The 23,562-nt window shown below is 38.5% G+C and overlaps 1 protein-coding gene across 4 annotated transcripts in view; it reads left to right on the top strand.

Moving 5' to 3' along the window:
- The window catches only part of ZNF410 (zinc finger protein 410), a 50,516-nt gene that overhangs the window by 12,237 nt on the left and 14,717 nt on the right, over window positions 1-23,562 (top strand). For all 4 annotated transcript variants that reach the window (XM_047079378.1, XM_047079379.1, XM_047079377.1 and 1 more), the window contains exons 2-7: window positions 540-722; window positions 1,683-1,818; window positions 5,933-6,151; window positions 7,334-7,525; window positions 19,750-19,900; window positions 20,520-20,701. In XM_047079378.1, the coding sequence (XP_046935334.1) occupies window positions 690-722; window positions 1,683-1,818; window positions 5,933-6,151; window positions 7,334-7,525; window positions 19,750-19,900; window positions 20,520-20,701 (913 nt within the window). In that variant the 5' untranslated portion in view covers window positions 540-689. The remainder of the gene's footprint in view (window positions 1-539; window positions 723-1,682; window positions 1,819-5,932; window positions 6,152-7,333; window positions 7,526-19,749; window positions 19,901-20,519; window positions 20,702-23,562) is intronic.

Raw genomic sequence — 23,562 nt, 5'->3', positions numbered from 1 at the left:
AATAAGTCACACCAGCCTATACCACCTAACATAGCTACTATCATAGTTGTGTAAATTCCCTTTTACCTTCTTAACTAGTTTTAATAATAGCAAGTGTATACTTCTGAATTTTGTTTTTATAATTTAACATGTCATTAGCATTTTTTGTTGTTGTTGCATTGTTTTCATAACCGTATTTTTAAGTGACAGTGCCATAACCTAATTAACCATTCCCTGAGTGTTGGGTATATATGTCTATTTATATCTTGCTTGCAGTTGTTTGTTATCACAGATGCTAACAAGAAATTCTTTAGGCACATACCTTTTTCCATTTTTAAGAACTTTTCTAAAATAGATATTAGAATTAGGAATTCTCTAAATACAACTTTTAATGGATTTTGACACCTGTTGGGTTTGTTCTATTTAAAACAAGTGTTTGGGCTGAATTCGTTATTTTTTGCTTGTTGTGATTTTTGGATACGTGGAGAAGTGCCTTTGTTTATTTAGCTGCATTTTTTCACTACTCTAATTCTCTCTTTCTCTCTTTTATCTTTTTTTAGGCTAAATTGATTATCCACTCAGCACAGCATCTTACAGGAAAAGCATAGCATTTCCTAAAGGAATATGAGCATAGTAGGAAGGTGTCATTGACTCTGAATTAAATTTTTAACCTGTCCCCTCAACAGCTACAGGATTTGGAAGCTGAATCAATGTTATCAGATGAGTTAGAATCCAAACCAGAGGTGAGCCAAGGCAGCACTTTTTGTTTATTTATTTATATTTTTTTGTGGGCTATCTTCCAGAGTTCGTCCTTAGTTCAGGAGTCAACCAACTTTTTCTATAATGAACCAGATAGTAAATATTTAAAGTTTTTGTGGGCTGTATGGTTTTGATTATAACTACTAGTTTGTTACTTTTTCTGTCACTAAGTACTTTAAAAACTTTGTTTTTACCTATCACTTTTTATATTTATTTAAGTAAGTGTAAGTTAGTATACATCTAGGTAATTGCATAATGACCAAATTTTTATATAGATGGTGTATATGTGTATGTGTATATACATATGTAAATTTTTACTGCCACAACCATTTTTAAATTAATTTTGTATATGTCTGAAAGTGTTTTCTTCCTAAATGTGATTAGATGATTTAAACATTTTTATTTTTATTCATTTTTCTCACATAATTTTAGTATATCTGTGTTGCATAGTGGAAAGTTCAATGAATTTGGAATCAGGGTACATAAGTTGGAAGACTTACTTCTCCTAAGTAGTCATGTGATCTTAGACAACTTATTTGATGTCTTCAACTTGATTCCTTGTCTTTAAAATACATGTTCAGTCTTAACTGAATTATACTGATGATTAAATGAGCCAGTACTCAAAAAAGTGCTTTGTAAAATGTAATCGTACAATGCAGTTGACTTCTTAATAGCCTTCATTTAAAAATAAAATTATTTTTGTATTTTCTCTGATAGAAGGTGATAGAGGTTAATTATATAATTCAGCTTTTCTTTAGAACAGTGCAGTGATAAAAATAACTTTAAATGTTATTTTATATAGTTAATCTAGTTTTTCTATGAATGTGGTTGAGACTAGCAAGCAATGAAGACTTAATTACATTATCAACTTTTGGTAAATTCAACGGTTTAGATTCATTCCTAACAACTTGTATTTTTCAATATTGTCTCCCCCACACCCTCAGCTCCTGGTACAGTTCGTTCAGAATACATCCATCCCATTGGGACAGGGGCTAGTAGAATCAGAAGCTAAAGACATTACTTGCTTGTCCCTCCTTCCGGTGACTGAGGCCTCAGAATGCAGTCGGCTAATGTTACCAGGTAAAAATTAAGATCACAAGAAATAAGATAAGCAAGTCTTAAGAGCTTAGCCTGCTCTGTGATACTGGTAAGATGAGATAACTGACTGGTAGCAACTGTAAAAATTAGGAATCATAGAGAATAAGCAGCCACGGAAGTCACAAGTGCATTGGTAATTTAAGCTATAGTAATGGATAGGATCATTCATAGAATGTGAGAGTGAGAAGATCAAGGTGGAATTCCCTATTCAAGGTACAGGGTAAAGCAGGAGAGCCTGCTGTAAAGCAGGAGAATCAATGTGTCAGATGCTTCTAAGAAGCCCATGAGATAGGGACTATCCCAATGAGATAGGGCCAACAAGGCCATTGTTGACCTTGGCAGGACCTGCTCCATGGAAAGAGAGTGGCAAGCCAGGCTGCAGTGGGTTGAGGTATCAGTGCAAGCTAAGTGTAGTTGAGGAAGTAACTACACTTTCTAAAGGCTCTCTTGCTAGGGGAGGAGAAAAGAAGGACAGAAAGTAGATGGCAGAATTCTTTTTTAAGGTCTGAAATATTTGAAGATGGTTTTATGCTGAGGAAAGAGCCAGTTAGAGCAGAAAGAATGGATAGTTAGTGGGGAGTCTCTAGGAGAGGTAGGAAGAGGCAGAATGCTGATCATGGGTAGTGAGATTAATTTTGGATGGGGAAAAGGAGATCCTATCACTTGACTATTAGAAGAACATTATTTTTGGATGCAGTGAATTCTTTATTTTCTGGAAATTGGAATGTTTAAAATTTGGAATGCTGTAAAACCTTGGTTTGTGAGCATAATTTGTTCTGGAAACATGCTTGTAATCCAAAGCACTTATATATCAAAGTGAATTTCCCCGTAAGAAATAATGGGAACTCAGATGATTCATTCCACAACCCAAAAATATTCATATAAAAATGATTATAATACTGTAATATAATACAAAATAATAAAGAAAATACAAAATATAAAGAAAAATAAACAAAGTAACCTGCACTTACCTTTGAAAGCCTTCGTGGCTGGCGTGAGGGAGACGAGAGAGCAGGGTTATTATGTATGATGACTTTCACTATCACTAATGGAATCACTGCTACCTATTGGCTCAATGAAGTCTTTTTCTTTTTCTGCAACTTTAACAAGGAACCTATCCAATGACCTGGAATTGAAGCAAAACATTCTTAAGCTTACTTGTGGATGGAAAAGCAAAGGACTGACTGTCCATAGGTGCTTTGAAGTGACAAAAAATACACTAGTGCTAGCTGTGGTCACCTTCCAATATTCTGAAAAGTCACTGATTTCTGACAAACACCATGGCCTGAGACCAAGCATGTGAGCATGGGAGGCCATCACCCACCCACAATCCCACAGTGAGCAAGTGAACGAGAGAGAGAGAGAGAGAGAGAGAGAGAAGAACCACTGGCTTAATTGTGATCACGTGACATTCGGTGTCACATATTACTCATATTGCAAGACATTGTTCATTTATCAAGTTAAAATTTATTAGAAATGTTTGCTTGTCTCGCAGAACACTCACAGAACAAGTTACTCACAATGTATTGATATTAAATCGGGACGGTCACCTATTGGTGATTAGTGATAACTTGTATCTTACAGAGTCTTCTGGTTACTGTCCTCTAGTGGTATCCTTTTTTGATTTTTTGAAGTGACTTTAAAATCTTTTTCAATGTTTAAAGATTCAAGAATGACAGATATATTCAACCAACCAATGTTGACTTAAGGTTTCCATATCTAGCTGGCTCCTAGCTTTCCCATATCTTCTATCATTCAGCTCCTGTTTTTCGACTGGTATGTAGGAGTTTTTCCAAATCCTTGTGGGTTTTCAATATGTGTAAATTTCCATGTGCTAATAAATTTTGATCTTCATTAGGCATAAAAAATTTTTTTCTCTCCTAATTTAAATTTGTTGAATATTTTAACAATAATGAAGTGAAAAGAGGAACAAAAGCATCTACATTAACTTTTAGTTTTAATTTTGATTAAAAATTTTTTATTTTATTTTTTTTAAGTTTTTATTTATTGGGGCACCTGGGTGGCTCAGTTGGTTAAGTGTCCCACTCCTGATTTTGGCTCAGGTCATGATCTTGTGGTTCGTGGGTTCAAGCCCTGTGTCGGGCTCTATGCTTGCAGTGTGGAATCTGCTTGGGATTCTCTCTGTCTCTCTATCTTTGCTCTTCCTCTGGTCATGCTCTCTTTCTCTTTCAAAATAAATAAAACTTTAAAAAATTTTTAAAGTTTTTATTTATAGATTCATTTAAGTAATCTCTACACCCAATGTGGGGCTCGAACTATGACCCTGAGATCATGAGTCATGTGTTCTTCAGACTCAGCCAGCCAGGTACCCTGATTAAAAATATTTTAGATAACCAGGACGCCTGGGTGGCAAAGTCGGTTAAGTGTCTGACTTCGGCTCAGGTCTGATATCACCATTCGTTAGTTTGAGTCCCGCATCAGGCTCTGTGCTCACAGCTCAGAGCATGGAGCCTGCTTTGGATTCTGTGTCTCCCTCTCTGTCTTACCTTCCCCCACTTGCACTCTGTGTCTCTCTCTCTTAAAAATAAACATTAAAAAATAAAAATATTTTAGATGACCAGTTATCAATAATAATAAATGAAAATCCATGTACTCACCTCCTAGTTCATGAAACATAATATTACAAACACAAACATACCTGCACATACCTCCCTAACCTTATTCCCCTCCATCTTAAACATATGTGTGTCATTCCATGAATGATATGTATGTTTTCTTTTTAGTTGGGATATGTCATAGATACAGAAAAATATAAAACCCTATGCTTAAGCATTTTGAAGAATTATTATAAAGAAGATACCTACCACCCAATCAAGAAGTAGAACCTTGCCAGCTACCAGGCCCTCCTTGGGTTCTTCCCTCATAAAGACAACCTCCGTTTTTCAATAGGTCACCACTATCCTCAATTTTTTGACCATTATTTGTTTTCCAAGTTCAGCCATCCAAGTCTAAGCAATGCAGTTTAATCTTAGGTGTTTTCAGACTTCAAATGAATGAAACTGTACGTTGTTGTACCTTTTTTCCGTTAACTGTAGTTGTGAGATTAATCTTTGTATAGTTGTGGTTTGTTTGGTTTCATTGCCGTATAGTGTTTTGTTATGTGAGTGTAACCACAACTTCTTTATCCATAACACTGTTGATGTATATTTAGTTATTTTCCAGCATTGTACTATGACAAACAGTGCTGCTGTGAACTTAAAAAATTTTTTGTGTGTATGGTAACATATATGTAACTTAAGATTTACCATTTAAACCAGTTACCCATTTTAACCACTTAAATCTACCATTTAACCAGTTCTGTGGCACATTCATATTGTGCTACTTCATTAGGTTTTGAAATGGCAACACCATCCCTAGGCTTCCACTTTCATTCCTATAATCTTATTTGTTATCTCCTTTAAAAAAAAAGGAAAAAAAATTACCTGCCTTTTATAAAGATGAATGAAACCCCTGAAGACATTGGATGCTTTGTCACTGTAGTGCAGTTGCTCATTTCATTGCAGCCAAAACCTTTGGAAATTCATCCCTGCCCTTAGAATAAAGTTCTAGAGAGCAGGTCTTCTGAATTACTTCTTTACATTTCAGTGTAAATCTAGAGGTATAATAAAACATATTGGCGATTCTATAAAATTTCAATTATTTCTCAGGCTGTGTTTTTTTCCCCTAATGACTCAACAGAGCTGTCACATACGTGCTATAAAAATTAAAGGGAGGGACTTCTTCCCAAGAAAAATAAAAATTTAGATCCTATTCTTGAGTTAGTATTCATTGTATAACTATATTTTTCAAGGGAAAAGTACTAATTTCTGACCTCAAAGACAAACGTTTGTAATGTCCAAACGTGGATGGTTGGTTGATAGTTACTGCCAAGTGTCAGACAAGTCTATCCTTCACATTTCAGCTGACTCCCTTTAAAACTTAAAGTTATCTCTTTGTTCTTTCTTGAGGCAAATTTTGTATTTGTAAAATAAAAATGCTGCTGCATAAGGGATGTTATAAGGGTATTAGAGGCTACGTTTGGTGAGCTCCTTGGAGATAGGTGTTATGTAAAGCCATGGTATTTTCCCTTTGCTAGATGATACTCCAAGTCATACAAACTCCTCCAAGGAGGTCCCTTCCTCGGCCGTGTTGAGAAGCCTTCAGGTGAATGTGGGTCCAGACGGAGAAGAGACGAGGGCTCAGACTGTACAGAAGTCCCCGGAGTTTTTGTCCACTCCAGAGTCTCCTAGCTTGTTGCAAGATCTACAGCCAAGTGATAGCACTTCTTTTATTCTTCTTAACCTAACAAGAGCAGGTATCCTTTATCCTTTTCTGAACTGTGCTAATGCTTAAGGAAAAAAACTGGGGGTGGGGCATATTTAATTCAGTCATACTTAAAAGAAGCCTTATTATTTTAGAGAATTGGTATAGTCTGGTGATTAGTAGAATGTGTAGAGGGAGGAGGCAGACTCTAGGATGACTCAGAAGTTTCTTGTTTGGGAAATTCGGTTGTGCCATTCAGCAAGATAACCCAAGAACAGAGTTGTGGGGAGGATGATTAGTTCCAGTTGTGCTTGTTGATGTTGGGATCAGAGGGACATTCATGAGGAGGTGTCCTTTAGAGAGTTAGAAACAGGAATCTAAAGTTCTAGAATTGTCTTGTGTGAAATAAGTTGTTTTGGTGCTTATCAGCATTCAGGAAATATATGAAACAATGAACATGGATTCTTTGATTCAGGAGCATAAACAGAAAAGATGGCAAATCTGGGATCCTGAAAAAAAAACAAAACACAACACTTAAAAGGGTAACAGAAGAATGGGAAGAAGTTGCTAGAGAGGGATAAAGAAAACAGAAGGAGAGTGGTGTGGGAGAAGCCAAGAGAGGGAGAAGTCTTAAAGAAGAAAGGTAGTACAAATACCACAGGATGGGATAGTGAGATGAGGGCCGGGAAGTGTGTGTATCTGGTGACCTCTGCAAGAGCACTTGTTATTGAGGTGGTGGAGGTATGGAGGCCAGGGTTAGAGGTGGGGAGTGGATAGCAGATGAGAAAGTGGATACAAAAGTTAGAAGTTACACTTGTTTAGGAAACTTGACTGTGAAACAGTGAGTAGCTACAGAAGTACTTGGGATTTTTTCTTCTCGTTAAAATAAAAATGGGCGAGACAGATTTAAAGGCTATAAAGGGAGATTGTAACATGGCCAGTAGGGAGGAATGGCTCACAGATGCCGAGAGGAGATAACTGAAGGATAGGGTCAGCATACTAGAGGTGAGGGTTAGCTTGTTTGCCAGGGAGGACAGCTTTGCCTCAGAAACAGGAGGAGGTAAGAAAAGTCTGTTGGCTGGGAGTGAAAAGGTGATAAACTAATGTTGTAGGAGAACAGAAGCCTAAGGTGAGAGGTGAAAATCTGGAATAGCTGATTTCAGGACACATGAGGCAGGGCCAATAAAAGGATTACTTGATAGGTATCTTTCACATATCCTCTTTTTTCTTCCAGGTCTGGGCTCTTCAGCTGAGCACTTAGTATTTGTACAAGATGAGGCGGAGGATTCAGGGAATGATTTCCTCTCCAGTGAGAGCACGGATAGTAGTATTCCATGGTTCCTCCGGGTTCAGGAGTTGGCTCATGATAGTTTGATTGCTGCTACTCGCGCACAACTGGCAAAGAATGCAAAAACCAGCAGCAATGGTGAGTCCCCTGTGGTGGGGTTTTTTTTTTTTTTTTCATTTTCAGTATTCTGTGTGCAGATTTTGGTAATGCAATGCCTGTATTTCGAGTTGACCATAATCCAAGTTATTTTATTGGTGAGAGCAGAAGGCTAGAAATGTGTAAATTATCTTATTTTCTGTAAAATAACATAACCATGTGCAAAATGTAGTTACACTAGCATCCCCAGTTGTCAGCTTTAAATAACGTACAGAGCCCTTTTAAAGGGAAAACATTTCCCAGATCTTGATGTTATCTTGAATTGTTTTTATTATAATGTTCCCTATACTTAGAGCTTTTATACCACTACAACATCAAAACAGTTTCACCAATTAATAGACATAAAATTACAAAACCAGTGAAAACAAAGTTAATAGTCAGTGTGGCAGATAATGGTGTTTTGCTGAAACTGAATTGCTACTCGTTGCAATTTAGAAATTTTAGTAACTACCGCTGCCTTTTTTGGCAGGGGAACCAGTTCATCTCATGACCTCTAAATATCCAAACAGGCTGTAGTGCTATTTCTTTTGAGTTCAGCATGCCTGTACTCCTTACTCTGTGCCACTTTTCTCTATCTAGTAATTTTCAAATGTGGTCCTTGAACCATCAGCATCACCTGGAAACTTAGAAATGCAAATTGTCAGGTTCTCGTCCTACGAATCAGAAACATGCAATCTTTTAGTGAGCCCTCTCTGTGGTTCCAGTGCATGTTAAAACTTGACAACCAGGACTCTATTTAAAGCACTCCTAAACCAGTGCACAACCTTTGCTTATGCCATAATAGTTTTTGTTTTAGAGCTGCTTCTATATTTCCCTCTAATCTGTGACAATTAAGGTACTACAGCAAATTATTAAGGTGCACTCTATCATTATCACAAACCAAACTTAAGCCCTGAAATCTTACATTGGTACCTAGCTATTTAGAGCTCGTGAAGATGATCTAGAATATGCTTATGATTATTTTGTGATTAACATGCAAGTGAAAATTAAAAACTTTCTCATACAGGGGTGCCTGGGTAGCTCAGTCATTTAAGTTCGTGAGATAAAGCCCCACGTCGGGTTCTGTGCTGACACTGTGGAACCACCTTGTGATTCTCTCCCTCTCCTCTCTCTCTCTGTCCCTCCCCCATGCTTGGTGTGCGCGTGTGTGCATGCACACGCTCTCTCTCAAAATAACTAAATTAAAAAAAAAAAAAAAAAACAACAACTTTCTCATACAGAACTGAAGGATTCCTGAGAATATTTCAGAGTATTCCAGTTTTAGAAACATTAACCTAAATCTTTCCTGTATCAAGAACTCCAGACTACTTTTTTTTTTTAAAGTTTTTCTTTAGATTCCAGTTAGTTAACATAGAGTGTAATATTAGTTTCAGGTGTACAGTATAGTGATTCAACACTTTCATATATCACCCAGTGGTCGTCACAATAAGTGCCCTCCTTAATCCCCATCCCCTGTTTCACCCATCCCCTTACCCATCTCCCCTCTGGTGACCATCAGTTCTCTATAGTTGAGAGTCTGTTTCTTGGTCTGCCTCTCTCTCTTTTTCCCCCCCTTTGCTTTTTTGTTTTGTTTTTAAAACTCTGTGAGTGAAATCATACAGTATTTGCCCTTCTCTGACTTATTTCACTTAGCATAATACTCTTTAGCTGTATCCATGTCATTGCAAAGAGAACTTCAAACTTCTGTTAGGTTCAAAATAATTAGCTCTGCTTTGACTACTGTAGTGCTGCTTAGCTTGGTCCCTTTTACTATTTTGGGGGGCTCTAAAGTTCAGATTCTTCCTGAGATGCTTTTCCTAATCTGTGGATCCCAAAACCTTCAGCATCTCTTTGTTGCACTACGGAAGTAGTGTTGTATGTGCCATTAAGAAGCTGTGTAGGGAGGGAACTTGGGATTTGGAGTCTGGAGACCTGGGATCCAGACCTGGTGCTGTCATTAACTAGTTCTCTGCCTGGGGAATTTAAACTCCTTACCTTCAGTTTTCTCTTGTTCAGAACATAGAGATCAAGTAGCTTACCAGATTTGGTTGTTTTAGATACTTAAATAAGATTCTGTCTGGGAAATGCTTTATAATTAACAAAGCATTTTGTGATATTTTCATTACTCTCAAAATATGTTAACTTACTACCCAAACAACTACTTTGTATGCTAAAATATAAAGTCAGCCCAAATATATGACCATCTTCTATTTTGTCAATGAGATGATTTCATAAAACCTTTTTGGGGGGCTAACTTAGATATATAAACCTTTAAGCATGTAGTTAAAATTAAACATTGAAAGTTTAGTTTTTTGAAAATTTTATTGTTTATTTATTTATTTATCAAATCAGCTAACATACAGTGTTGTCTTGGCTTCAGGAGTAGATTCCCATGATTCATCACTTACATACAACACCCAGTGCTCATCCCAACAATTGCCCTCCTCAATGCCCATCCCCAGCCCATTTTTTTTCCCCAGCCCCCCAACCCCACCCCCATCAACCCTCAGTTTGTTCTTTGTATTTAAGAGTCTTATGGTTTGCCTCCCTCTCTGTTTGTATCTAATTTTTCTTTCCCTTCCCCTGTGGTCTTCTGTTAAGTTTCTCAGACTCCATATATGAGTGAAATCATATGGCATCTTTCTTTCTCTGGCTTATTTCTCTTAGCATAATACCTTCCAATTCCATCCACGTTGTTGCAAATGGCAAGATTTCATTCTTTTTCATTGCTGAGTAGTATTCCATTTAATATATATACCACATCTTTATTCATCAGTCAATGGACATTTGGACTCTTTCCATAATTTGGCTACAGTTGGTAGTGCTGCTATAAACATTGGGGTGCATGTGCCCCTGTGAATCAGCACTCCTGTATCCTTTGGATAAATTCCTAGTAGTGTTACTGTTGGGTTATAAGATGATTCCATTTTTAATTTTTTGAGAAACCTCCATACTTTTTTCCAGAGTGGCTGCACCAGTTTATATTCCCATCAACAGCGCGAGAGGATTCCCTTTCTCCACATCCTCACCAACATCTCTTGTTTCCTGACTTGTTACTTTTAGCCAGTCTGACCAGTGTGAGGTGATATCTTAATGTGCTTTTGGTTTGTATTTCCTTCATGATGAGCACTATTGAGCATCTTTTCATGTGGTTGTTTGCCATCTGGATGTCTTCTTTGGAAGTGTCTATTCCAGTCATCTGTCCATTTCTTCACTGGATTATTTGTTTTTCGGGTGTTGAGTTTGGTAAATTCTTTATAAATTTTTGATACTAACCCTTTATCCAATGTGTCATTTGCAGATATCTTCTCCCATTCCGTAGGTTGTCTTTTAGTTTTGTTGATTGTTTCCTTTGCTGTGCAGAAGCTTTTTATTGTGATGAGGTTCCAATAGTTCATTTTTGCTTTTATTTCCCTTGCCTTCAGAGACATGTCATGTAAGAAGTTGCTGTGGTCAAGCTCAAAGAGGTTGCTGCATGTTTTCTCCAATAGGATTTTGATGGTATCCTGTCTCACATTTAGGTCTTTCATCCATTTTGAATTTATTTTTGTGTATAGTGTAAGAAAGTGGTCCGTTTTCATTCTTCTACATGTTGCTGTCCAGTTCTCCCAGCACCATTTGCCAAAGAGACGGTCTTTTTTCCATTGGATATTCTTTCCTGCTTTGTTGAAGATTAGTTGGCCATATATTTGTGGATCCATTTCTGGGTTCTCTAGTCTATTCCACTGGTCTTTGTGTCTGTTTTTATGCCAATACCATACTGTCTTGATGATTACAGCTGTGTAATACAGGCTAAAGTCCGGTATTGTGATGCCTCTAGCTTTGATTTTCTTCTTTAACATTACTTTGATTATTTGGGGTCTTTTCTGGTTCCATACAAATTTTAGGATTGTTTGTTCTAGCTCTATGAAGAATGCTGGTGCTCTTTTGATTGGGATTATATTGAACGTGTAGATTGCTTTGGATAGTATCGACATTTTAACAATATTTGTTCTTCCATTCCATGAGCATGGGATGTTTTTCCATTTCTGTGTGTCATCATCAGTTTCTTCAGCTTTCTATAGTTTTCAGCATACAGATAGTTTACCTCTTTGGTTAGGTTTATTTCTAGGTATGTTGTGGTTCTTGATGCAGTTATAAGTGGGAATGTTTCCTTGACCTCTCTTTCTGTTGCTTTATTATTGTATAGAAATGCAACTGATTTCTGTACATTGATTTTATATCCTGTGACTTTGCTGAATTCATGTGTCAGTTCTAGCAGATTTTTGGTGGAGTGTTTCCGGTTTGCCACGTAGAGTATCATGTCATCTGCAAAAAGCGGAAGTTTGACTTCTTCTTTGCCAATTTAGATGCCTTTTATTTTGTTTTGTTGTCTGATTGTTGAGGCTAGGACTTCCAACACTATGTTAAACAACAGTAGTGAGAGTGGACATCCCTGTCATGTTCCTGATACCAGGGGGAAAGCTCTCAGTTTTTCCCCAGTAAGGATGATATTATCTGTGGGCCTTTCGTATATGGCCTTTATGATGTTAAGGTATGTTCCTTCTGTCCTGACTTTCTTGAGGGTTTTTTATTAAGAAACGATGCTGTATTTTGCCAAATGCTTTTTCTTCATCTGTTGACAGGATCATACGGTTCTTATCCTTTCTTCTATTAATGTGATGTATCGCATTGATTGATTTGTGAATATTGAACCAGCCAGCAATGAATCCCACTTGATCATGGTGAATAATTCTTTTAATATACTGTTGAATTCAATTTGCTAGTATCTTGCTGAGAACTTTTGCATCCATGTTCACCAGGAATATAGGCCTGTAATTCTCCTTTTTAGTGGCGTCTTTGTCAGGTTTGGGAATCAAGGTAATGCTGGCTTCATGGAAGGAGTCTGGAAGCTTTTCTTCCATTTCTATCTTTTTGAACAGCTTGAGAAGAATAGGTATTAACTCTGCTTTATTTTTTTAATTTATTATTTTTTTAAAATGTTTATTTATTAAAAAAAATTTTTTTTTTTAACGTTTATTTATTTTTGAGACAGAGAGAGACAGAGCATGAACGGGGGAGTGTCAGAGAGAGAGGGAGACACAGAATCCGAAACAGACTCCAGGCTCTGAGCTGTCAGCACAGAGCCCGATGCGGGGCTCGAACTCACGGACCGCGAGATCATGACCTGAGCCGAAGTCAGCCACTTAACCGACTGAGCCACCCAGGCGCCCCATTGTTTATTTATTTTTGAGACAGAGACAGAGCATGAGCAGGAAGAGGCAGAGAGAGAGGGAGACACAGAATTGGAAGCAGGGTCCAGGCTCTGAGCTGTCAGCACAGAGCCCAACGTGGGGCTCGAATTCACGAACCACAAGATCATGACCTGAGCTGAAGTTGGACGCTTAACCAACTGAGCTGCCCAGGCACACCTTAACCTGCTTTAAATGTCTGGTAGAATTCCCCTGAGAAGCCCTCTGGCCCAGGACTCTTATGTGTTGGGAGATTTTTGATAATTTTTTCACTGGTTATGGGTCTGTTCAAATTTTCTATTTCTTCTCCTTTGAGTTTGGTGGTGTGTGGGTGTGTAAGAATTTGTCCCTTTCTTCCAGATTGCCCAGTTTGTTGGCATGTAATTTTTTATAGTATTCTCTAATAATTATTTGTATTTCTGTGGTGTTGATTGTGATCTCTCCTCTTTCATTCCTGATCTTATTCTATTTGGGTCCTCTCTTCTTTTTGAGAAGTCTGGCTAGGTGTTTATCAATTTTGTTTATTCTTTCAAAGAACCAGCTCTTAGATTCATTGATCTGTTCTACCGCTTTTTGGATTCTATATTTATTTCTGCTCTAATCTTTATTATTTCTCTTTTTCGGCTGGCTTTGGGCTTTCTTTGCTGTTGCCTTTCTAGTTTCTTAGGTGTGAGGTTAGGTTACGTACTTGGGACCTTTCTTGCTTCTTGAGATAGGCCTGAATTACAATGTATTTTTCTTTTAGAACTGCCATTGATGCATCCCAAAGGGTTTGGACTATCATGTTTTCATTTCCATTTGCTTCCATATATTTTTTAATTTCTTCTTTAACTTCCCAGTTGATGCGTTCATTCTTTAGTAGGATGTTCTTAAATTTTTTTTTTTAATGTTTATTCATTTTTTGATAGAGACAGAATGTGAGTGGGGGAGGGGCAGAGAGAGAGGGAGACACAGAATCCGAAGCCAGCTCCAGGCTCCAAACTGACAGCACAGAGCCTGACGCAGGGCTGGAACTCACGGACTGTGAGATCATGACCAGAGCTGAAGTCGGACGCTCAACTGATTGAGCCACCCAGGCGCCCCTAGTAGGATGTTCTTTAAACCTTTATGTATTTGGGGACTTTCCAGATTTTTTTTCTTGTGGTTGATTTCAAGTTTCATAGCATTGTGATCTGAAAATATGCATGGTATGATCTCAATTCTTTTATATTTGTTGAGGGCTGTTTTGTGACCCAGTATGTGATCTATTTTGGAGAATGTTACATGTGCACTTGAGAAGAATGTGTATTCTGGTGCTTTAGGATGAAAAGTTCTGAATATATCTGTTAAGTCCATCTGGTCCAGTGTGTCATTCAGAGCTGTTGTTTCCTTACTGATTTCTGCCTAGATTATCTGAGTGGAGTATTAAAGTCCCCTATAATTACAGTATTATTATCTGTACATGTGTTTATGTTTGTGATTAATTGATTTATATTTTGGGTGCTTCCACATTGAGGGCATGAACATTTATAATTGTTAGCTCTTCTTGATGGATGGATCCTTTAATTATGCTATAATGCCCTTCTTTGTCTCTTGTTACACCTTTGTTTTAAAATCTAGTTTGTCTGGGAGCACCTGGGTGGCTCAGTTGGTTAAGCGTCCGACTTTGGCTCAGGTCATGATCTCACAGTTCGTGGGTTTGAGCCTCACATCGGGCTCAATGCTGACAGCTCAGAGCCTGGAGCCTGTTTCAGATTCTGTGTCTCCCTCTCTCTCTCTGCCTCTCCCCCACTTGCACTCTGTCTCTGTCTCAAAAATAAATACACATTAAAAAAAATTTTTTTAAATCTAGTTTGTCTGATATAAGTGTGGCTACTCCAGCTTTCTTTTGACCTCCAGTAGCATGATAGATGGTTCTCCATCCCCTCACTTTCAATCTGAAGGTGTCCTCAAGTCTAAAATATTTAGAGTTTCTTATAGGCAGCATATAGATGGATCTTGTTTTTCTATCTGTTCTGATACCCTATGTCTTTTTGATTGGGGCATTTAGTCCATTTACATTCAGAGTTATTATTGAAAGATATAGATTTAGTGCCATTGTGTTCTTTATAGGTTTCATGTTTGTGGTGACATCTGTGGTCCTTTATAGTCTTTGCTGCTTTTTACTCACAGAGTCCCCCTTAGGATCTCCTGCAGGGCTAGCTTAGTGGTCATGAACTGCTTTCTTTTTGTTTGTCTGGAAAAGCCTTTATCTCTCCGTCTGTTCTGAATGACAGCCTTGCTGGATAAAGGATTCTTGGCTGCATATTTTTCCTATTCAGCACAGTGAATATTTCCTGCCACTCCCTTCTGGCCTGCCAAGTTTCAGTGGACAGGTCTACTACACTTATGTGTCTACCCTTGTAGTTTGAGATCTGTTTGTCCCTGGCTGTTTTCAGAATTCTCTCTTTATCTTTGTATTTTGCCAGTTTCACTATGATATGTTGTGATGCTGATTTTGATTTTTTTTTTTTTTTTTTTTTTTGAAGGGAGTTCTCTGTGCCTCTTGGACTTGGATATCTGTTTCCTTCCCCAGGTTAGGGGAGTTGTCAGCTATAATTTGTTCAGATAAACCTTCTGCCCCTTTCTCTCTATCTTCTTCTGGAACTCCTGTGATATGGATATTATTTCATTCCATTGAATCACTTAGGACTCAAATTCTCCCCTTATGGTCTAGTAATTTTCTTTCTGTCTTTTTTTTCAGCTTCATCATTTTCCATAATTTTATCTTCCATTTCACCTATTCTCTCCTCTGCTTCTTCCATCCTTGCTGTCACTGCATCTAGTTTATTTTGGATCTCATTTATAGCATTTCTTAATTCATCAAGACTATTTCTTAGGTCTTTGATCTCTGTAGCAATAGATTCTCTGCTGTCTTCTATGCTCTTTTCAAGCCCAGCTATTAGTCCTATGAGTGTTATTCTGAACTCTTGTTCAGATATATTATTTATATCTGTTTTGAGAAATTCTCTGGCTATCATTTCTTCCTGGAATTTCTTTTGAGGAGAATTCTTCCATTTCATCATTATGACAAGGTTTCTGCCTTTTATGTGTTTTAATAGCTTTTGTTATGTGTCCCACACCTGTGAGTGCTATATTAAAAAGGGGTCGTACACTGTCCAGGGCCTGGCACTTCAGGAACTGTCTGGAGTGTGTTGTGTGTACTCTGTTATTGAGTATTTGGCTGCTCTATCCCACTGCTCATAGTAGTGGATTGTTTGGACCTTCCACCAGGTGTGCTTTGATGTGTTTGTTGAAGTAACCTTGGAAAAGAGGAAAGTGGGGGAGGGAGGGAGGGAACCTTATTCCATACAAAGAGAGAAATGGAAGGGGTGAAAAAAAAAACAGGCAGAGAATCAAAGAAACTGTAAGGCTTAATCCAGAGAGAGAGAGAGAGAGAGAGAGAGGAAAATAAAGAAGAGAGAAAGAAAAAAAGAAAGAAAAAAAGATTATATATATATATATATACACACACATATATATACACACACACACACACACACACACATATATATATATATATATATATATAAAGATCGATCAGAAATCAAATCAGAAACTGTGAGCCTGATTTCAAAAGGGGAAGAAAAAAAAAAGAAGAGCGTAGGAAGAAAAAGAAAGAAAAAGAGAAGGAAAGAAAAGAAAACAATAACAGACTGACATACAAAACCACAGTCCAGTTGTCTGTTGGGGCCTGGAACAGGTGGCTGTGCTGGTCTGCAGGAGAGGCCATCTGGTTTGGTCAGTGTCAGTTCCACTTTGGTAGATAAGCAGTTGCCAGGCACGGAGGGGTGGGGTTTGGTGTAAGCCAGTGGCCTCCACTGCAGGCTGCTCTCCTGTTCCCTGAAGCCCCACTGTGTTGGTGATGGGGAGAAAAACGGCGACACCCCGGTCTGTCCTCCCCAGACCGGGTGTCTCAAACCACACTGTTCAGGCAGCCCTCACAGAATAGCGCCGTGGGCGGCTTGTCCTGTTCCACAGTCTCCCATGCCTCCTAGGTGCTCGGCTGGCATTCAGAACCCACTGTCTTAAAGGGTCCCGCTTCGTGCAGACCTGGTTCTGGGGTAGCACCACTCTGCCCAGCCGACACAGGGCCTCTGGCTGGCAGGTGCCTGCAGGATCTTTTGTCCTTGGAGGGGGCAATAAACCCTCTTCCCACAGTACTCGAGGGAAGGGACTGTTCTCTCCCAGTGCTCCCTGAGGTCGCTACTGTGCCCCAGGGCTGGGCTCCCCTTTCCCCCCAGACTTGTGCACACAGGGACATGTCCAAGCCAGTGCCGGGAAAGTCATGTACCCCTGAAAACTCTGATCTTCACTTCTAAGGCCGTTTGCAAAGTAGAAACGGCAAAGTAGAAACTCCTTTATTTCTTGTTCCCCATTCATGCTCTTGAGAGGTTTTTCTTTTGTCCAAACACAATACTATGCTTCCTTCGCCTCTCTTTCTCTTCCTTTTGTCTCTCCACAGAAGGGGTCTCCTCCCCTCCATGCCTATGGTGCCCACCATTTTATCTTTCTCAATTCACAAACACACACCTCTGTCCCACCAAGCTGTCTCTGTCCATCTATAGAGATTTTTCTGTTATTCTGCACTCTGTATTCTGTTCTAAGTGTTCTGACCTCAGGACAGCTGTGTTTGAGGCATGAGGGAAATCCCAGTCCCCCTACTTCTCTGCCATCTTAACTCCAACCTGAAATTTTTATTGTTTTGATTACAAATGCATTTAACATTTTTTAAAAATTTATTTTGTGAGACAGCGACAGCGTGAGTGGGGGAGGGGTGGAGAGAGGGAGAGAGAGAGAATCCCAAGCAAGCTCTGTGCTGTCGGCACAGAGCCAGCCCTGCATGGGGCTCGAAGTCATGAAACCATGAGATCATGATCTGAGCTGAAACCAAGAGTCTGATGTTTAACCGACTGAGCCACCCAGGTGCCTGTACACATGCATTTTAAATCATGAAATATATCAATTTAATATTGCTTTTTACCCACTAACATATAGTGAAATGATTTTATTCAGTATTTAAATGGATTTGTAAGATAAATATCTTTGTTGTTATTAAAGCCACTTTGAGAGTCCTGTAGCAGTTTTTTAGAGCACATCTTCACTTCCATCTAAGTTGACTGAAATACAGAAATATTTAAATTTTGTATATGATGCAGTATATCAGGGGTTAGTTAAGGGCCAAATAACCAACCGTTGTGTAAATAAAGTTTTGTTGGAACACAGGCATACATTCAAATTGTCTATGACTGCTACAGTGGCAAAGTTAAGTAGTTGTAACAGAGACCATATGGTCCTCAAAGCTGAAGATATTTACTGTCTAGCCCTTTACAGAAAAAATTTATTGAACCATGCTATATATGATACTGTCACTGGAAATGTTATCCCAAATGCAGAGGCCTTTCTCACATAACTGTGGGATCTTTAAAATGTTTACAGTGTTATCTGACATGCTCAGTATGAGGTGTTGAATTTCCTCGTCTTTCTCTTTTTTAGTGGGGGGAACCATTCATCAGAGGATCTCTATCCAAAACTAAAATAAATAGATACATAAATAAATACATAAATAAATAAATATCCAAAACTATCATTGGCTGAGGTCCTTTTAAGCTTATCCGTCTTCTGCAAACAGTGCTTTAGTGTTTTTAAGGGAGTGGTCTTATGAGGACTCAAATACAAGGCAACCCACTATTTTCTGAGCAACTTTTAAATTTCATGATTATATCAGTGTTCTCATTGTATCTATAACATTGAATGCACAAAGCCCCAAATGTCACTGGTTTAAATTTCTATATTAGCATGGGATTTCTACAGACCTTTCATTAGACATTAATTGCCTGGAGCTCTGGAGTTGGTGGGAAATTTCCTGTTGCAGGAAATTTTAAAAATTTACCTATGTGCAGGTATTTTTCAATTAAATTAAAAAACTGTGGGACAACATTAAGAAAGAAAAAGTTAATATTAACTAGCAAAAGCCATCTTAGTTGAAGTGTACAGCAAAGGGAATGTAGGACAGGAAGAGAATAAGATTAATAGACGGGATGGAAACTGATCAGTTGTCACGTTCCAGGGAGTGTGGTGGGTACAACATTTATTATCCCTATTCTTGGCTTTTGAGAGGGAAATTTGGAAATATAAATCTTATTCCCGAGGTATGTATAGTAGAAAAATAAACTCCATATGCTTGAGGAAAATGAAAGAAAAGGAGTACCACCTGTGAATCTGGGATTTATATAAATTTTTAATTAACTGATTTTCTTTAAATTTAAGGGAGGAACCTCCCTACGTGCTCCTTTTCCCTCCTCCTTTTATTCTTTGAACAAAAAACTTAAGTAGATGTTACCTCTAGCTTTTTAAAATGTGTTTAGAAATTTTAAAATCAGCTGAGTTCTTGCATTCTTAAATTCTTGCATTCTTTAGTTTTATAACTAAAAAGAGGTAGCACAGGAAATTGGAAGGTTATTCTAATTCTCTACAATGATAGAAACAGCCAAATTGACCTCAGAAGATAGAAATCTAAGATTGATCATTTACAAAAGAAAGCACAACCTTAAGTCCACAACTAAGCCAGAATGGCTGCTCCTCCTAAAATAAATACAAGCTTTGTAATACCTAGAACTTGAAGTCATCTTTAGCACCCCACTCCAGGTATTGATGTATCTGCTACCCTGCCAATTTGTGTAATACAAAATAGGTTTAACTCTCCTATTTTGATACGAAACCATGTGGACATTTGCCAGAGAGGCCTAGTCTTGTGAAACAAAGCATGATGGCTTTTGATAATTCTCTGGATTAAAGGGTTAGGAACAAATTGCTCACTCACTTCTGTTGTTAAATGGATATATAGAGAGCTAAGGAAGCTGAAGATAGATATCTGCCTGCTGATCATTAGGAGTAAAATATAGGAGCTTTATCGTTTGAACCAAAGTACCTCAACAGGTTCCTTGTCTAGATTACAAATATGTGACTCTGTTACAGGAGAGAATGTCCACCTTGGTTCTGGAGATGGGCAGCCCAAAGATTCTGGGCCCCTTCCTCAAGTGGAAAAGAAACTCAAATGTACAGTTGAAGGCTGTGACCGGACATTTGTGTGGCCAGCTCACTTCAAGTACCATCTCAAAACTCATCGGTGAGCATATCTGAGGTTCCATGCTTAGAGGTCAAGAACAGTGATGCTTCTGGAGGAGCTTGTCCCTCAATTGACAAAGGAAAGCAGGGGCTCCAGTTTACTCGTGATTAAGATGTCTTTTGTTCTTTAATAGAAAGATTGCGTTGTCTCATTTACCTCATTCTTTACAGATATTTAGTAAGACATTTGGCACCTAAATGTGCCAAAACATAAAACATAATTTTTTGGGAAACTTAAAAAAAAAAAGTAAGTGTGGGCCCTACTCTCAAACCTGCGAAAATCAGTATTCAACAAATAAGGTGTGGGCGCCTGGCTGGCTTAGTAGGTAGAGCACGCAGCTCTTGATCTTGGGGTCGTAAGTTTAAGACCCACATCGGGCGTAAGATTACTTTAAAAAAAAAAAAAAAGGGGAAGGCAGTCCTGGGCATCTGTAGTTTTAGCAGACATCAGGTGATTCTGACATACCTACGTTTGGGAGTTACTGTCTGCTTTGAGAGGCAACAGGAGCTGTGACTTGCCCTTTCTAGCAAAGAGCATTTTCAGGTATTGGTGCTTATGTGATTTGTTTTTGTTGGTTTGTTTTTGTTTTGTTTTGTTTTGTTTTGTTTTGTTGTTGCAGAAATGACCGCTCTTTCATCTGTCCGGCGGAAGGTTGTGGGAAAAGCTTTTATGTGTTGCAGAGGCTGAAGGTGCATATGAGGACTCATAATGGGGAGAAGCCCTTTATGTGCCCCGAGTCTAGCTGTGGTAAGCAGTTCACTACAGCTGGAAATCTGAAGAACCACTTGCGCATCCATACAGGTGTGTGCAACCCCAACATTCCTGCAGGCAATCTACCACTTGGCTCAGGGTTTGCTTGCCTATCCTTAGAAAGGCTCTGAGGTGGAAATAGAAATGAAGGTCTAAGGTTGTTGCTAGAACTCGAAAAGTGGAATTTCTTTTTTTCACATGCTTCGTGGCACTTTTCAATTAATTCAGTCACATTTATTGACTTTTCACCTGTGTGTGAGGAATGGACAGTGTTAATTTCTGCCTCTAGGAGCTTAAAGTGTAGGAAGGCATATAAGACCTTCTCTGATAACAATGATATGATGAGATATGGACAAAATTAGTATTGCTAAATTTCTTCAAATGTTACTTGGTTGTAATTTTGGTCAGTAATATTTATTGAATTATACAAACCATACAGAGCCTCTTCTAGCCACCAAATGGGGTAAGGTGGGGGGAAATACAAAAGCTAATTTTAACCCCTGACTTTGAGGAGTTTGCTTTCTTGTTAAAGCCTCACAACATGAGAAGCAAATGGAAAAGTGACTTGATTTGGGTCCAATGGCATGTTAATACCAAAGGACCACGATAAAAATACCTTGACTCTCATTCTGAGAGTTTAAGGGCGACTTTCCAAGCCTAAAATGTGCTAAGTCTCTTGTCAGAGTTTAATCACTGAACCAAGACTGGTCTCTGAGGATGTGTAACTGTTCTTCCCCCTCTCTTGCCACTTTCTTTGTCTCTTCTTTATTCTTGCATTGCTAAAACAATAGCAAATACAATTAAAGGGCATTAAAAAGTGAAACTTGTTCCAGGTATGCCCCTATGATTCCTGCTAGAGTGCCATTACCACTGGATATGTTTTAGGGCAGAATAGCTGTGTTCTCAGCTCTTTCTTGAGAGAGTAAACTATACTTGCTCCAAGAAGCAGTTTGAATGAAAGAACAAGAAAAACATCTAGCTGAATAGATTAGGGAAGAAGTAGATAGAGTTCACCGTACTTGATTTTTGAATTCATTAACCCATTCATCTTCGTGCTGCAACTTATGTTTGTAGATTTGATAAAACTGAACATCTTAAAATGCTTCCTTTTACTTTGGGGCATGACCTTATTTTCTCTCTTCATTCTAGCTCTTTCTAGCTCTCCCTTGTTAATCTCCTCTAATTGTTCATCATTTTCAGAATTTCATGTTTCTCTCATTTCACTCAGTGTGCTCTCTCATTGCAGTCTCAGGGCTCAATGTGATCATTTCTCCCTGGATGCCTCACAGATCTGAGTCGCCATAATTAATATAATAATAAAAGTTAGCATTTATTGACACAATTTAATATGGGTCCAGCACATACACATTATCCCATTTAATTCTCAAGGATACTTTATGCATGAGATACTGTATTTGTTGATGAAGAAACAGGAGATTAGAGTTAAATAACTTGCCCAACATTACACAGCTAGGAAAAGGCAGGGTTGAGATTTGAATTCTGATCTGACTCCAAAGCTCTTACAAGGATTTTGATTTCAAATGCTGATAATTCACATTATCTCAAATGTCAAAACTGAGCCACAGTTTTGGTCTTTATTAGTAGTAACGATAGTAATTAAAGCTACCAATTTCAATGGCTTACCATGAGGGCTGACTATGTGCCAGACACTATGCTGAAGATACTTAACTTGTAGTGTCTCAGTTCTCAAAATAATCTTTCGAGATTGTATTGTGTTAATTTTATAGAGAAAAAGCTGCTTCTCAGAGAGGTCAACTATCTTCCCTGTACTAATAAGTGGTGGTGTCAAGATTTGAACTCAACATTAATGGACTCATGCTCTTAATCATTACGCAGCATTGCCTCTTGACCATCCTCTTCTCCTGTGTCTTTTCCTTTCAGCAAAAATCACCATCCTCTCAGTTTCCAAATGCGAAGGCCATCTCACCTAAGCCAGCTTGATGCAGTGATTCATGCCACTAGATTCTGATGAGTCTTGTTCTAAGGCTGTAATAACAAGTATATTATTCATTTATTTGGCAACTTTTGAGTGCCTAGCATTTTGGGGTAGGTGTGAGTATAGAAACATGTTTTCAGAAAAGTTACAGACCACTCACTGGAAAGTCACAAACATTAAACTGTGGTACAGTCTGAAAGAACAGTATAATCTAGAGCAGTGTTGTCCCCCCTTCCATGCCCAGCTCCCCTGTTGTCACCGTGTCAGCTTTAGTTGCCGGGTAGGGAAACTCGCTCTTCCTGGGTTTCTCCTTTACTCTCACACTGCTGCCACACTGACAACACTTCTGACACCAAATGTGTGAGGATTTTTCCCATACCAAACAATTCTCTGCAATACCAGCTGGGTGTCCTACAATTTAACTTAATTCTAACACTGTCTATCTGTAGATAGCATCAGATCCCACAGATCAAGGGCTCAGTCCCACAAGATTGTTCCCATACTGCTTCAGATGGCAGTTGCAAGTAGTAGGTTCCCACGTTGCTCACAACTTCTGTCTGACCAGGCTACAAATCAGAAGTTCCCATGATCCTCCTTTGGATTCAGTTATTTATGAGAACATCTCATAGAACTCAGGGAAACACTTATTTACATCTACTAGTTTATTGTATAATAAAGGATATGCTAAAGGATACAGATGAATAGCCAGACAAAGAGATATATAGGGCGAGATCTGGAAAGGTCTGAAGTACAGGGATTTCTGCCCGCATGGAGTTGGAGTGTGCTACCCTTCTGGCGTGTAGTTGTGTTCACCAACCAGAAAGCTTCTGGACCCTGTACTTTGGGAATTTTATAGAGGCTTCTCCATGTGGGCATCATCGGTTATTAATTTCCATGTCCAGCCCCTCTTCCCTCTCTGGAGAGTAGGGGATGGGGCTGAAAATCCCAAGCTTCT

The sequence above is a fragment of the Lynx rufus genome, unplaced genomic scaffold (genome assembly GCF_022079265.1).
Source record: "Lynx rufus isolate CCGP_SWC_20201006 ecotype Redwood Valley unplaced genomic scaffold, mLynRuf1.p SCAF_17, whole genome shotgun sequence".
Lineage (NCBI taxonomy): Eukaryota > Metazoa > Chordata > Mammalia > Carnivora > Felidae > Lynx > Lynx rufus.
This window is presented reverse-complemented; position numbering and strand designations above follow the sequence as displayed.